The sequence below is a fragment of the Pristiophorus japonicus genome, chromosome 7 (genome assembly GCF_044704955.1).
Source record: "Pristiophorus japonicus isolate sPriJap1 chromosome 7, sPriJap1.hap1, whole genome shotgun sequence".
Lineage (NCBI taxonomy): Eukaryota > Metazoa > Chordata > Chondrichthyes > Pristiophoridae > Pristiophorus > Pristiophorus japonicus.
In genome coordinates, this window is record NC_091983.1 from 249,229,088 (window position 1) to 249,243,337 (window position 14,250).

The following is a 14,250-nucleotide window of genomic DNA, read 5'->3' on the forward strand; positions in this document are numbered from 1 at the left end:
TGTTATTTAATATAATTTTTTTTTAAAATCCTTTTGAATCCATCTCAGTTGTTTTGCTGTGCCTTCTCTGAATGTTTTCTTTCAACAAGTTTTTCTCTTTTTTTTTTAACCACCGGGACCATGTAATTTTTTCTTTTTTTTTTCAACAAACCTATCCTTTGGGCATTTCCTGGCTCCGTAACTTATCATCCGAATATACGTAATTCAATAAGGTTCACACTCTTAAACTTCCCACATACAGGACAACACTACGAAGGGTTAAAACAAACTTTCATTCTGTTTGAGATAAAACAAACCACAACTCCCCGGCTTTTTTTTTACAGTAAAAGTCACAGAAGCATTTCTCATTTAAACAGACATTCACAAGAGTCTCTTTTCTTTCCTATTAATATTTTTTTTTGGATCCATGATTGATCATCTATCCCTATCTAGCTCTAACTATCTTTCCAAGTCGCCGCTTGGTTTGCGTCATCGCGCAATTTCCCTATCTCTATCCCTATTCTAAGTTTGAAAGGTATTCACCAGATTGTCCTGGATCTCGTTCAGACACTACCTGAGAACCAGCGAGTGGCTAAACTTTCCTCAGACTTTTGAAACCGGGGGAAACTGGAGCAGTATTGAAATCATACTCACTCCAGTGGCCATTTTCCCCTCGTCTCATCCAAGGCTAGTCTGGCTCTTAATTCGCAAGTTTTCGGCAGTCGTCCGTTGAGATCCCACTTCTGACACCAAATGTTAATTCCTGGATTCTTTTACTTCAATCTGGTTCAGTAAAATTACTGAGTCGAATACCTCTTGTGCTTTGAACAAAGCAGTCTTTATTACCGGCCAGTAAGACCTATCAGACAGAAGATATACTCTCTGGATAGAGCGTACACACTCCCTACGGATAGGTGAAGTTACATCGTAAAGCGTTAACAGTTATACAGTTTTGAAATCAGATAACAAAATACAATTAGATTGACAGTCTAACTCAGCCACTCATTAGTCAATCTATATGAGATGTTCTTCTTGAAAGCTCAAGTATTGCCTCCAAATGTTTCAATCTAATGGTGTGACTATTTACTGAGACCTTGCAATTCTGCAGATGTATTTCATGTTACAATTATATATTATTGGCAGGATTAGTGACTTGAAACCTTGAGACAGACTGTTAGCTATGCTGATGTTGCACTATTTGCAATCTGACATTCTCCCAGCTATTCTTCCATGGCTTATACATTTTCATATATCCCGTTTACTTTACTGTCCTTAATTCCATATATTCCGTTCAGATATCCACAACCCCACTCGCTCACAGGGGTGCCCCCGGCTGAGCTACTCATGAAAAGGACATTTAAAACCAGATTCTCGCTGGTTCACCCCAACCTGCATGATCAGGTAGAGAGCAGGCGGCAGCAACAAAATGTAAACGATGGTCGTGCCACTGTGTGACGGGAAATTGATCTGAGTATTATCTGAATGGCGGCAGATTGAGATGGGGGGGGGTGCGGCGGGACCTGGGTGTCATTGAGGGTTGACATGCGGGTGCCGCAGGCGGTGAAGAGGGCAAATGACGTGTTGGCCTTCATGGCTGGGGGATTTGAGTGTAGGAGCAGGGAGGTCTTACTGCAATTGTACAGGGCCTTGGTGAGGCCTCACCTGGAATGTTGTGTTCGGTTTTGGTTTCCTAATCTGAGGAGGGACGTTCTTGCTGTTGAGGAAGTGCAGCAAGGGTTCGCTGGACTGGTTCCAGGGATGGCTGGACTGTCGTACGGGGGGAGACTGGATCGGCTGGGCCTTTATACACTGGAGTTTGGAAGAATGAGAGGGGATTTTATGGAAGCGTGTAAGATTCTGACTGGACGGGAAAGGTTAGATGCGGGAAGAATGTTCCCGATGTTGGGGAAGTCCAGAACCAGGGGACACAATCTTAGGATAAGGGGTGTTGATTTCTGGATTCTTTTCCCTCAATCTGGTTCAGTGAAATCACTGAGTCGAATACCGATTGTGCTTTAAACAAAGCAAGCTTTTATTTAAAAAGCAAATCCCGATCGGGGACCTTATCAGACAGAAGGAATGCAACTCTGATAGATCGCACTCACTTCCTACGGACAAAGTGAGTTTACATTGTAAAGGGGCGACGGTTATACATTTTTGGTAAAAGATAACGAGATACAATTAGAGTGACATCCTATTTCAGCCTATCCTCTTTGATCCCTCTTTACCATTGTCCACTCATAAGCCGATCTAAGAATGATATGATTTTACACAAAGGCCCATTATGAGTTACTAAGACCTTGAGGTTTTTCTGCAAGCTGTGGGTTTTGTTTCAATATGTGTTAGTGTTGTAACATTTTGCAGTCTCGAGTCTGAGATGTCATGGCTATTCCTCCATGAATTCTTTGTTAGCTTATACTGTCCATATATAATTCCCACGTTCTCAACTTCTCGACTTTAATGTCTATATACATTTAATATCCATGTTCAATATGCATTCTCAGGGGTAGGCCATTTAGGACTGAGATGAGGAGAAACTTCTTCACTCAGAGAGTTGTTAACCTGTGGGATTCCCTGCCACAGAGATTTGTTGATGCCAGTTCATTGGATATATTCAAGAGGGAGTTAGATATGGCCCTTACGGCTAAAGGGATTGAGGGGTATGGAGAGAAAGCAGGAAAGGGGTACTGAGATGAATGATCAGCCATGATTTTATTGAATGGTGGTGCAGGCTCGAAGGGCCGAATGGCCTACTCCTGCAACTATTTTCGATGTTTCTATGACCCTGTGTATGTGCTAAACTATGGACATGGTTCCAAGTGGATCGCCGGCACAGTGATACCTAAAGAAGGGAGTAGGGTGTTTGTAGTCAAACTAGACAATGGACAAATTTGCAGAAAGCACCTGGACCAAACGAGGCTGCGGTTCACAGACTGCCCTGAACAACCCACAGCAGGCATCACCTTTTTCGAGCCCACAACACACACCCAAAGGATCAACGACACCAGGAAATCGAACCCATAATGCCCAGCAAGGCCAGGCTCACCTAACAACCCTGCAGGGCCAACAACACGCCAACCCAGCGAGGGCACAGCCAACACACCAGAACAGACATTTGTACCGAGGCGGTCCACCAGGGAACGATAGGCTCCCGACCGCCTCACCTTGTAAATAGTTTTCACTTTGACTTTGGGGGGGAATGATGTTGTGTATCTGTAAAGCATGCACTCCCATGTTCCACCACCAGGGAGCTGATCCCCTGAAGTCCCAAGGGATCTCAACATCCCTTGGGAGCACTGTATATAAGCTGGCCCCGAAGGGTTGGTCCTCACTCTGGAGGGTGTGATTAAAGACTGAGGTCACTGTTACTTTAACTTCCCTGTGTGCAGCCTCATCTGTGTTAGGAGCACAATAAAAAGGATATCGAGGCACTGGAGAGGAAGCAGAGAAGATTTACAGGGCTGATACTTGAAATGCGAGGGTATACATATTAGGAAAGGATGAACAGACTGGGTCTCTTTTCTCTTCAAAAGAGAAAGCCGAGGGGTGACCTAATAGAAGTCTTTAAAATTCTGAAAAGTTTTGATGGAGTGGATACAGAGAGAATGTTTCCACTTGTGGAGAAAAGCATAGAGGCCATCAATATAAGATAGTCACCAAGAAATCCAATAGGGAATTCAGAAGAACATTCTTTACCCAAAGAGTGGTGAGAATGTGGAACTGGCTACAAGGGGAGGCTAGACAAGCATATGGAAGAGAAGGGAATAAAGGGTTATGCTGCTAGATTTAGATGAGGAAAGACGGGAAGAGGCTCAATTGGAGTATAAACGTCGGCATGGACTGGTTGGGCCGAATGGCCTGTTTCTGTGCCGTATATACTATGTAATCCTATGTAAGCTTGACATTATCCAGGACAAAGCAGCCCGCTTGATTGACACCGCATTCACCACCTTAAACAGTCACTCCCTCCACTACCGGCGCACCGTGGCTGCAGTGTGTACCATTTACATGCACTGCAGCAACTCACTACGGCTACTTCAAAAGCATCTCCCAAGCCTACGACCTCTACCATCTAGAAGGACGAGCAGCAGGCGCATGGGAACACCATCACCCGTAAGTTCCCCTTCAAGTCACACACCATCCTGACTTACATAGAAACATAGAAACATAGAAAATAGGTGCAGGAGCAGGCCATTCAGCCCTTCTAGCCTGCACCGCCATTCAATGAGTTCATGGCTGAACATGCAACTTCAGTACCCCCTTCCTGCTTTCTCACCATACCCCTTCATCCCCCTAGTAGTAAGGACTTCATCGAACTCCCTTTTGAATATATTTAGTGAATTGGCCTCAACTACTTTCTGTGGTAGAGAATTCCACAGGTTCACCACTCTCTGGGTGAAGAAGTTTCTCCTCATCTCGGTCCTAAATGGCTTACCCCTTATCCTTAGACTGTGACCGCTGGTTCTGGACTTCCCCAACATTGGGAACATTCTTCCTGCATCTAACCTGTCGAAACCCGTCAGAATTTTAAACGTTTCTATGAGGTCCCCTCTCATTCTTCTGAACTCCAGTGAATACAAGCCCAGTTGATCCAGTCTTTCTTGATAGGTCAGTCCCACCATCCCGGGAATCAGTCTGGTGAATCTTCGCTGCACTCCCTCAATAGCAAGAATGTCCTTCCTCAAGTTAGGAGACCAAAACTGTACACAATACTCCAGGTGTGGCCTCACCAAGGCCCTGTACAACTGTAGCAACACCTCCCTGCCCCTGTACTCAAATCCCCTCGCTATGAAGGCCAACATTCTATTTGCTTTCTTAACTGCCTGCTGTACCTGCATGCCAACCTTCAATGACTGATGTACCATGACACCCAGGTCTCGTTGCACCTCCCTTTTCCTAATCTGTCACCATTCAGATAATAGTCTGTCTCTCTGTTTTTACCACCAAAGTGGATAACCTCACATTTATCCACATTATACTTCATCTGCCATGCATTTGCCCACTCACCTAACCTATCCAAGTCACTCTGCAGCCTCATAGCATCCTCCTCGCAGCTCACACTGCCACCCAACTTAGTGTCATCCGCAAATTTGGAGATACTACATTTAATCCCCTCGTCTAAATCATTAATGTACAATGTAAACAGCTGGGGCCCCAGCACAGAACCTTGCGGTACCCCACTAGTCACTGCCTGCCATTCTGAAAAGTCCCCATTTACTCCTACTCTTTGCTTCCTGTCTGACAACCAGTTCTCAATCCACGTCAGCACACTACCCGCAATCCCATGTGCTTTAACTTTGCACATTAATCTCTTGTGTGGAACCTTGTCGAAAGCCTTCTGAAAGTCGAAATAGACCACATCAACTGGTTCTCCCTTGTCCACTTTACTGGAAACATCCTCAAAAAATTCCAGAAGATTTGTCAAGCATGATTTCCCTTTTACAAATCCATACTGACTTGGACCTATCATGTCACCTTTTTCCAAATGCGCTGCTATGACATCCTTAATAATTGATTCCATCATTTTACGTACTACTGAGGTCAGGCTGACCGGACTATAATCCCCTGTTTCTCTCTCCCTCCTTTTTTAAAAAGTGGGGTTACATTGGCTACCCTCCACTCGATAGGAACTGATCCAGAGTCAATGGAATGTTGGAAAATGACTGTCAATGCATCCGCTATTTCCAAGGCCACCTCCTTAAGTACTCTGGGATGCAGTCCATCAGGTCCTGGGGATTTATCGGCCTTCAATCCCATCAATTTCCCCAACACAATTTCCCGACTAATAAGGATTTCCTCCAGTTCCTCCTCCTTACTAGACCCTCTGACCCCTTTTATATCCGGAAGGTTGTTTGTGTCCTCCTTAGTGAATACCGAACCAAAGTACCTGTTCAATTGGTCTACCATTTCTTTGTTCCCCGTTATGACTTCTCCTGATTCTGACTGCAGGGAACCTACGTTTGTCTTTACTAACCTTTTTCTCTTTACATATCTATAGAAACTTTTGCAATCCGCCTTAATGTTCCCTGCAAGCTTCTTCTCGTACTCTATTTTCCCTGCCCTAATCAAACCCTTTGTCCTCCTCTGCTGAGTTCTAAATTTCTCCCAGTCCCCGGGTTCGCTGCTATTTCTGGCCAATTTGTATGCGACTTCCTTGGCTTTAATACTATCCCTGATTTCCCTTGATAGCCACGGTTGAGCCACCTTCCCTTTTTTATTTTTACGCCAGACAGGAATGTACAATTGTTGTAGTTCATCCATGCGGTCTCTAAATGTCTGCCATTGCCCATCCACAGTCAACCCCTTAAGTATCATTCGCCAATCTATCCTAGCCAATTCACGCCTCATACCTTCAAAGTTAGCCTTCTTTAAGTTCTGGACCATGGTCTCTGAATTAACTGTATCATTCTCCATCCTAATGTAGAATTCCACCATATTATGGTCACTCTTCCCCAAGGGGCCTCACACAATGAGATTGCTAATTAATCCTCTCTCATTACACAACACCCAGTTTAAGATGGCCTCCCCCCTAGTTGGTTCCTCGACATATTGGTCTAGAAAACCATCCCTTATGCACTCCAGGAAATCCTCCTCCACCGTATTGCTTCCAGTTTGGCTAGCCCAATTTATGTGCATATTAAAGTCACCCATTATAACTGCTGCACCTTTATTGCATGCACCCCTAATTTCCTGTTTGATGCCCTCCCCAATATCACTACTACTGTTTGGAGGTCTGTACACAACTCCCACTCACGTTTTTTGCCCTTTGGTGTTCTGCAGCTCTACCCATATAGATTTCACATCATCCAAGCTAATGTCTTTCCTAACTATTGCATTAATCTCCTCTTTAACCAGCAATGCTACCCCACCTCCTTTTCCTTTTATTCTATCCTTCCTGAATGTTGAATACCCCTGGATGTTGAGTTCCCAGCCCTGATCATCCTGGAGCCACGTCTCCGTAATCCCAATCACATCATATTTCTTAACATCTATTTGCACAGTTAATTCATCCACCTTATTGCGGATACTCCTTGCATTAAGACACAAAGCCTTCAGGCTTATTTTTTTAACACCCTTTGTCCTTTTAGAATTTTGCTGTACAGTGGCCCTTTTTGTTCTTTGCCTTGGGTTTCTCTGCCCTCCACTTTTCCTCATCTCCTTTCTGTCTTTTGCTTTTGCCTCCTTTTTGTTTCCCTCTGTCTCCCTGCATTGGTTACCATCCCCCTGCCATATTAGTTTAACTCCTCCCCAACAGCACTAGCAAACACTCCCCCTAGGTAGGACATTGGTTCCGGTCCTGCCCAGGTGCAGACCTTCTGGTTTGTACTGGTCCCACCTCCCCCAGAACCGGTTCCAATGCCCCAGGAATTTGAATCCCTCCCTGCTGCACCACTGCTCAAGCCACGTATTCATCTGCGCTATCCTGCGATTCCTACTCTGACTAGCACGTGGCACTGGTAGCAATCCCGAGATTACTACTTTTGAGGTCCTACTTTTTAATTTAGCTCCTAGCTCCTTAAATTCATTTCGTAGGACCTCATCCCTTTTTTTACCTATGTCGTTGGTACCAATGTGCACCACGACAACTGGCTGTTCTCCCTCCCTTTTTAGTATGTCCTGCACCCGCTCCGAGACATCCTTGACCCTTGCACCAGGGAGGCAACATACCATCCTGGAGTCTCGGTTGCGGCCGCAGAAACGCCTATCTATTCCCCTCACCATTGAATCCCCTATCACTATCGCTCTCCCACTCTGCTGATCCCCGGACTCACCCCTCAGCAACCACGAACTCCCGCTGCCTCTCGCAGCCTTTTATAGGCCTCTGCTGATCCCCGGACTCACGCCTCAGCGACCACGAACTCCCGCTGCCTCTCGCGGCCTTTTATAGGCCTCTGCAAATATATCGGCCGTTCCTTCATCATTGCTGGGTCAAAATCATGGAATTTCCTCCCTAACAGCACTGTGGGAGTACCTTCAACACACGGACTGCAACGGTTCAAGATGGCAGCACACCACCACCATCTCAAGTGCAATTAGGAATGGGTAGTAACTGCTGGCCTTGCCAGTGACGTTCACATCCCATGAACTAATAAGAAAAACACGATGGGTCATCATCATAGGCAGTCCCTCGAAGCGAGGATGACTTGCTTCCACGCCAAAAAGGGATGAGTTCGCAGGTGTTTCAATGAAGGACCTAATATTCCAGATTCCGCACTACACCGTGAAGGGTGGAAGATGCCTGTGCTTGGATTTTTTTAACGTATGGTGGCCGTTGCACACCAGCCACCACACAGGCTTTTTAGAGCTAGGTCTTGGTCCATTGGCAAGGATTACGCAAGACTAACTGGAGACCAGCTCTGCTGCACAGACTGAGTGCGCACAATATCGCAGTGTGGGCTGGCCCATGCTGCCCCTGGGCCCTCCTCTTCTGGGCCCCAGATTCGCGCCTCTCCTGGGCCCCGGTCACTTCCCTCTACGGACTCTTGCCATTCCTTTGCCCCTCCTGCTCTGCCTGCCTGCACTGCAATCAGTGACCTGGCTTCGTAGCCGTCGCCCTCCTGCAGCAGCACGCGCTGCTCCCTGCAGTGGTATGTCGCTACACACTGCTCCCTCCAATGGCCCCGGCCTGCTGATGATCTTGCAGGCCGAGACCGCACCGATTTCCAGGCCGGGCCACTGCACGCTGCTCCCTCCAATAGCCCCGGCTTGCTGATGGTCTTGAGCAAGAGTAGCAAGAGAGGTACACGATGGGTACACTGAGGCAAGATATTGTTTATTCATGTATACTACAAATGAAATCTTGAGAAGTGATTAGTTAATGAGGGCTCTATTACAGTAACAATCTCAAATAATTTATTGTAGAATCCATGCTAAGTGGAATTATTTCAATTTAAATTCACAAATCCTTTTTCCTGCATAAAAAACCTGACAGAACTAATTACTTCAGGTATAATCTTTGCATTTTAATGACCTCTCTCTCTAATCTGTAAATTGGTTTTATCTGTAAAGTTTTGATAGCTCTGAGTTCTCCATAAGAAACAGTTAATGAGATCATTACTTCAGACTACAGATTCTAACTCTTGGTTTAAGACATTGGCCCTATGTATTTTAGAGAAGCACTCTGAATAGAAGTGGTTTTGTTCTGGCTCAGTGTCGTGGAACCCACATTAATTATCAGTTGTGGAGCCCATACTATTTGTCAGCTATTTGTAGCTCAGTGGCTAGCACACTTGCCTCTGAGTCAGAAGGTTGTGGGTTCAAGTCCCATTGCTGTCCCACATTACAACAGTGATTACACTTCATTGGCTGTAAAGTGATTTGCGACGTCTAATGATCGTGAAAGGCGCTATATAAATACAAGTCTTTTATTTACAATGCAGGCGAATTCCATAGTACTGGCAGCACCTTAACATTCCATAGAACTTATTGGTACCAGTTGAAGGTACGTCTTGTAACTGACTCTTTCCAGCCTTAAATGTCAGCTGTGGCTCAGTGGGCAGCACTCTTGCCTCTGAGTCAGAAGGTTGTGGGTTTATGTCCCTTGAGCACATAAATCTAGGCTGACACTCCAGTGCTGCACTGAGGAGGTGCTGTCTTTTGGATGCAAAGTTAAACCGAGGCCCCGTCTGCTCTCTCAGGTGGACGTAAAAGATCCCATGGCACTATTTCGAAGGAATGCAAGGGAGTTATCCCCAGTGTCCTGGTCAATATTTATCCCTCAATTAACATAACAAAATCAGATTATCTGATCATTATCACACTGCTGTTTGTGGGAGCTTGCTGTGTGTAAATTGGCTGCTGCATTTCTTATATTACAACAGTGACAAAAAAGTACCACATTGGCTGTAAAGTGCTTTGAGACATCCCGGTGGTTGTATAAATGCAAGTCTGTCTTTTTTTCGTTTCATTCTTGTGGATCACATAGTTACATCCCATAATAGAAAGTGTCCATAGTGGAAGGTGTGGGGCACTTAGTGTTCTGATTCTGAGCATTAACCTGTGGATTATGTTCTATGTATTTCAACAGAACTTTACGGCCCATGTCACCGGGGCGCAGCCCCAGGATGATGACGACCTTTCATTCCGCATCTACCCTAAGCGTGGAAGCCCTGAAGCATTTCTGAAACCTGCTGTAAGTTACTGTCAAAAGTTAAGTGACCAGTGATGTATGACCTGATTGTAGAATGATACGGCACAGAAGGAGGCCATTCAGCCTATAGTGCCTGTCCTGGAAAGCAGACTGAACTGAAATGAATGTTAATGGATGGACAGCCAGTTTAGAAAATTTGCAAGAGTTGGAGAAACTGTACAGTGGAATTATTTCTCCCCACCCCCCAAAGCCTGTATTTCTATTTCTTCTGTTTTTTTGTACATTGGTATCAGCATCGTGCTGATATTAACACAAATAAACTTCACAGATATTGCATCCTCACTGTGCCATTCTCTCTCTTTCTTGCTCTCACTAACACGCACACAAGCAATGTCAGACTGCATTGATTGCAATATCAAACTGTCAGTAAGACACAGGCATTCGAGCTTCAAAGCACCACTTACAAAGATACTGAAACATCAAATGGTTGTGAGCATAGATACTGTTGCTACACAACAGCAAATTGCAATAATATAGAGGGTTTAACGTTGAAAACTGTACTAAGGTGTTGCACAGAAATATAATCATACAGATATTCACTGCACCCACCCCTCCCCCTCCACCTGCAGTGTGACTGGGTGCAGACACCAAAAAGTCTACTTCAGAGAGAGAGGCACATATAAAGAGACACAAACTGAGAGAGAGAGAGAGGCATATTCCATTTTTTTGTAATCAAAAAACAAACTAGATGAATTTTGAAAGCTGTAATTACTGCCTGTGTTTTGTTAACAGTCAATACATTCAACAATTGCTTACATTTCCTTATAGCTATGAGAAAGCTACACATTCAGGTACTAATAACAAGATCCCTTGTAAGAGGGTGGTCTCTGTGAGGGGGTCAGGTTCCCTTCTGACCAACTTGAGCGGTTCGAATCGCTCCCACTCCCTTGGGTTCTTGACTCTGGATTTATTTGGGGATGTGACAAAGTGTAAAGGACACTGGTTTGATGCAAAAGAACTTTGATTTTATTACAGTCAAGAAAATCACAAACTTATAATTACTCTAATAAGAAAAATACAATGTCAAAACTTATTCAAATTGATTAAAGAATAATACCTTACACACTCAGAGGGGGTTACAATAGCTTATAATGACTCTAATAGAGAACAACACATTACATTCAAAGCGGGTTACAGTAGAATTACACCTCCCACCTCTCAATACCTAATTCTAGCTAGGTTAGACTCCAGGGCAGACTATGCTTACCAATCCTTTTGACAGTTAACTGTAGATTGCAGTTTCGGGGTTCGCTGGATGCGGTAGGGTCTGCTTGCCGTACCCCAAACGTCGGAGAAGACTACTTGCTGCGCAATCTTCCGTTGGGTTGAGTCCGCTGATGCGGTAAGACGCGTTTTGGATCTGTGGGGTAAATACCCGTTTTCTTTGGTGAGAAATAAGTTTCTACAGTCTTTTAGGTAATGTTTTACCCGTTGGTAGCTCAGGATTAGATTGTAGAGTGGAAACTTTTCGATTCTTCAGTTTTTCCCTGTTGGAGTTTCGTTTCGAGTTTGGTCGATCGCGGTGGTTTTCGTTGATACCACGTTGGTTGTGGTCGGTGGCTGCAGCGATGGTGAGGCGCTTCCTTCCTTCGGGACTTCAGGACTTCGAGGCTGGAGAAGTTAGTTTACAACTGTCGCATTGGTTTCTCGCCTTGTCTTGATGACACCAGTGTAGTGTGGTACTAGTCTGTCAATCATACCCTCTGTTGAAACAGGGGGCCAGTTATACGGTTTGGGTGGTTCTAATCTTGGCGCCAAATCTGTTCAGAGTTCTTAGTTTAAATTTGGCGGGCTTGGCTCTTCTTTGGCGGGCTTGTTAAAAGTTGATATGTTTTGGGTGGGTTGATGTTCGAAAACTGTTTCCTGATGGAAATATTAGCTTGGTAATTGCAATGTCTTTTTATGCTTAATTTTTGCATACAGGCTGGATTGAGCCTCTTTGTGATGCATATGCTGAAATGGCTTCCCAGTTCAAGTTGATGGTTAGCTATCTCTGGGTCATGTTGTAATGTTAATGTCTCTTGTGGAGAACGATTCTCGAATTCCCATTTCTCTAGACAGGTTATTTTAGTCCTCACACCCAGGTAGTCTCCCTGATCAGGTTGTCTCCAGTTAGTTCTTTAGGCCCGGCCACAACCTTGAATTTGTCTTGTAAAAGTTCAAAATTCTATTAAAGTTCGTAGTTTCTTCCATAAGTACTTTAGGGTTCCAAACTTTTCGGTAGATAGTCCCAAATTAAATTTCCTTTTGAATGAGTCCAATCACGGGGGGAGGGGGTTCTTGTGAACTTTGCACCCTTCAGTCCCCCCTGTTGACACTCCACACTCTTGAGTGTCAATCAAGGTAAGCAAAATTCCTGCTCCCGAGAGTCAACCTTCCCTGGATTTACACTAGCTAAACATTACCCTGCATCCCCGGTTGAAATGCAATGCAATTTACAGGCGAATACAGTCGTTACAATTCGGTTATAGCATAGAGAGGGTGCCCCTCCTTTACTCGGTTTTCACAGTAAAATAACCGTATTTAGTCAAACACAACTTTAAGTAAAGTAAGTAAAAACACATAGTCAACACATTCTCAAGTAACATAAAGGTCCACAGTCAAACACTTTTTAAGTTCAGTAAAATAAAGGTACATAGTCAAAACATTTTAAGTAACACTCTTACAACACTTGCGATGTTGCGGTTTACAGCAGGTAAAATCAAATACAAATTAAACATGGTAGTATGGTGTCACCCCTCCTTGCGCGATTCTCAAGTTCGGCGAAGGAGCGTACAGCACCCTTTGGTGCCTGACCTGACGGCCTCTGCGTTTCACTCGGCAAGTGAGACACCATAAGTAAAGTATAATCGCGAGTTGACAGATAACTAAAGTATGGGAAGCGATTCGGATCCAGACTGGGACTTCTATATTTCTGAAAAGGTCCCACCAAGGCGGAATTGTGATCTTGAGAATCTTTTTCCCTATCTCAATTGTTTTCTGTTCTGGAGTGTAGAAGTGTTTTTGTGAGATAATTACAGCTTTTAGCAGAGCGGTAAGATGTTCGGGTAGAGGGGGAGTTGCATAGACAAAATGCACAACATAATCCTGCAGGTTTGTAATGTTTTCCTTCACAGTGAGGTGGACAGTGGAGGGTTCAGGAATGGGGACAATCTGTTTGATGCCTCAGGTTTGAAGCAAAAACTGCTGTCACTCACCGGACACCAGAAGTGTCCATGTTGGTAGTGGGGCGCACTGGTGGTGACACCATATGTCCCACCCCCTATGTATGCTACCTGTGGAGGGACATGGTCTTGTGCCGTTACTTCCATGGTGCAGTTAATAGGCTGTGTGCCAGCAGCTTTAAACCCACACTATGACTTTGAATGGGCACTCAAGTACTGGAGACACAATATTACCCGGAGAGGTCCTTACCCGTTACAGCGTGCTCCCACTTTATGACATGGGGTGGGACCGCTGCGAAACGAATGTGTGCACCTCCCTGAATAACTCCAATGTTCTCCACCCGGTATACCGTTGTAGGTCGGGCTGTCCCACCCATGACCGGCATCCTTAATACGATTCCCATAATGGTGTAGTTAGATTTACCACAGTCTACTGGGACAGGGTAGGCTTCAGAGGCTAGGTGGAGCTGGCACGGGCTTAGTGAATTGCTGTACGGGTGGAGGGCTGCGAGCTGCTTGTTCTTGATTCAGGAGGGGACTACACCTTGTTTTAAACCCTCCAGGTTGTTGCGGCCCTCTCCCAACAACCATACCCCATATAAATCGCACATCTCGTTCTGTGCAGCCTGGTCCGAAGCGTTTCTATTCTCCCGTATGAGTGCATTCACTGTCTGTGCATGTTTTTCCAGCTCAGCCACTATTTCTTTTAAATGGACAGTCATAGCCTGGTCCTCGTGTAGTTCTGATCCTACTACGGTGTTCTCCTGTTTCAGGATTTTTCTCAATTGGTTCTTTAAATCGTTTATCTGTGTTTGTAGTTCTATGTCATCTAGGCCATTTAGTACAGAGGATACTGTATTGTAGGTAGTGAAAACGTCATTTATGATTCCCCTTCTAGGTCTCCCCGAGGCCATGGTGTCCCTAGCGTTTAGGGTGTATAGGTCTGCTTTGTCTACA

At 44.9% G+C, this 14,250-nt stretch overlaps 1 protein-coding gene across 1 annotated transcript in view; it reads left to right on the top strand.

The window, feature by feature from the left end:
* LOC139266717 (dynein axonemal heavy chain 6-like) overlaps nt 1-14,250 on the top strand; it is a 580,613-nt gene that overhangs the window by 53,567 nt on the left and 512,796 nt on the right. The window contains exon 2 of the mRNA XM_070884303.1: nt 10,007-10,111. Coding sequence (XP_070740404.1) covers nt 10,007-10,111 — 105 coding nt within the window. The remainder of the gene's footprint in view (nt 1-10,006; nt 10,112-14,250) is intronic.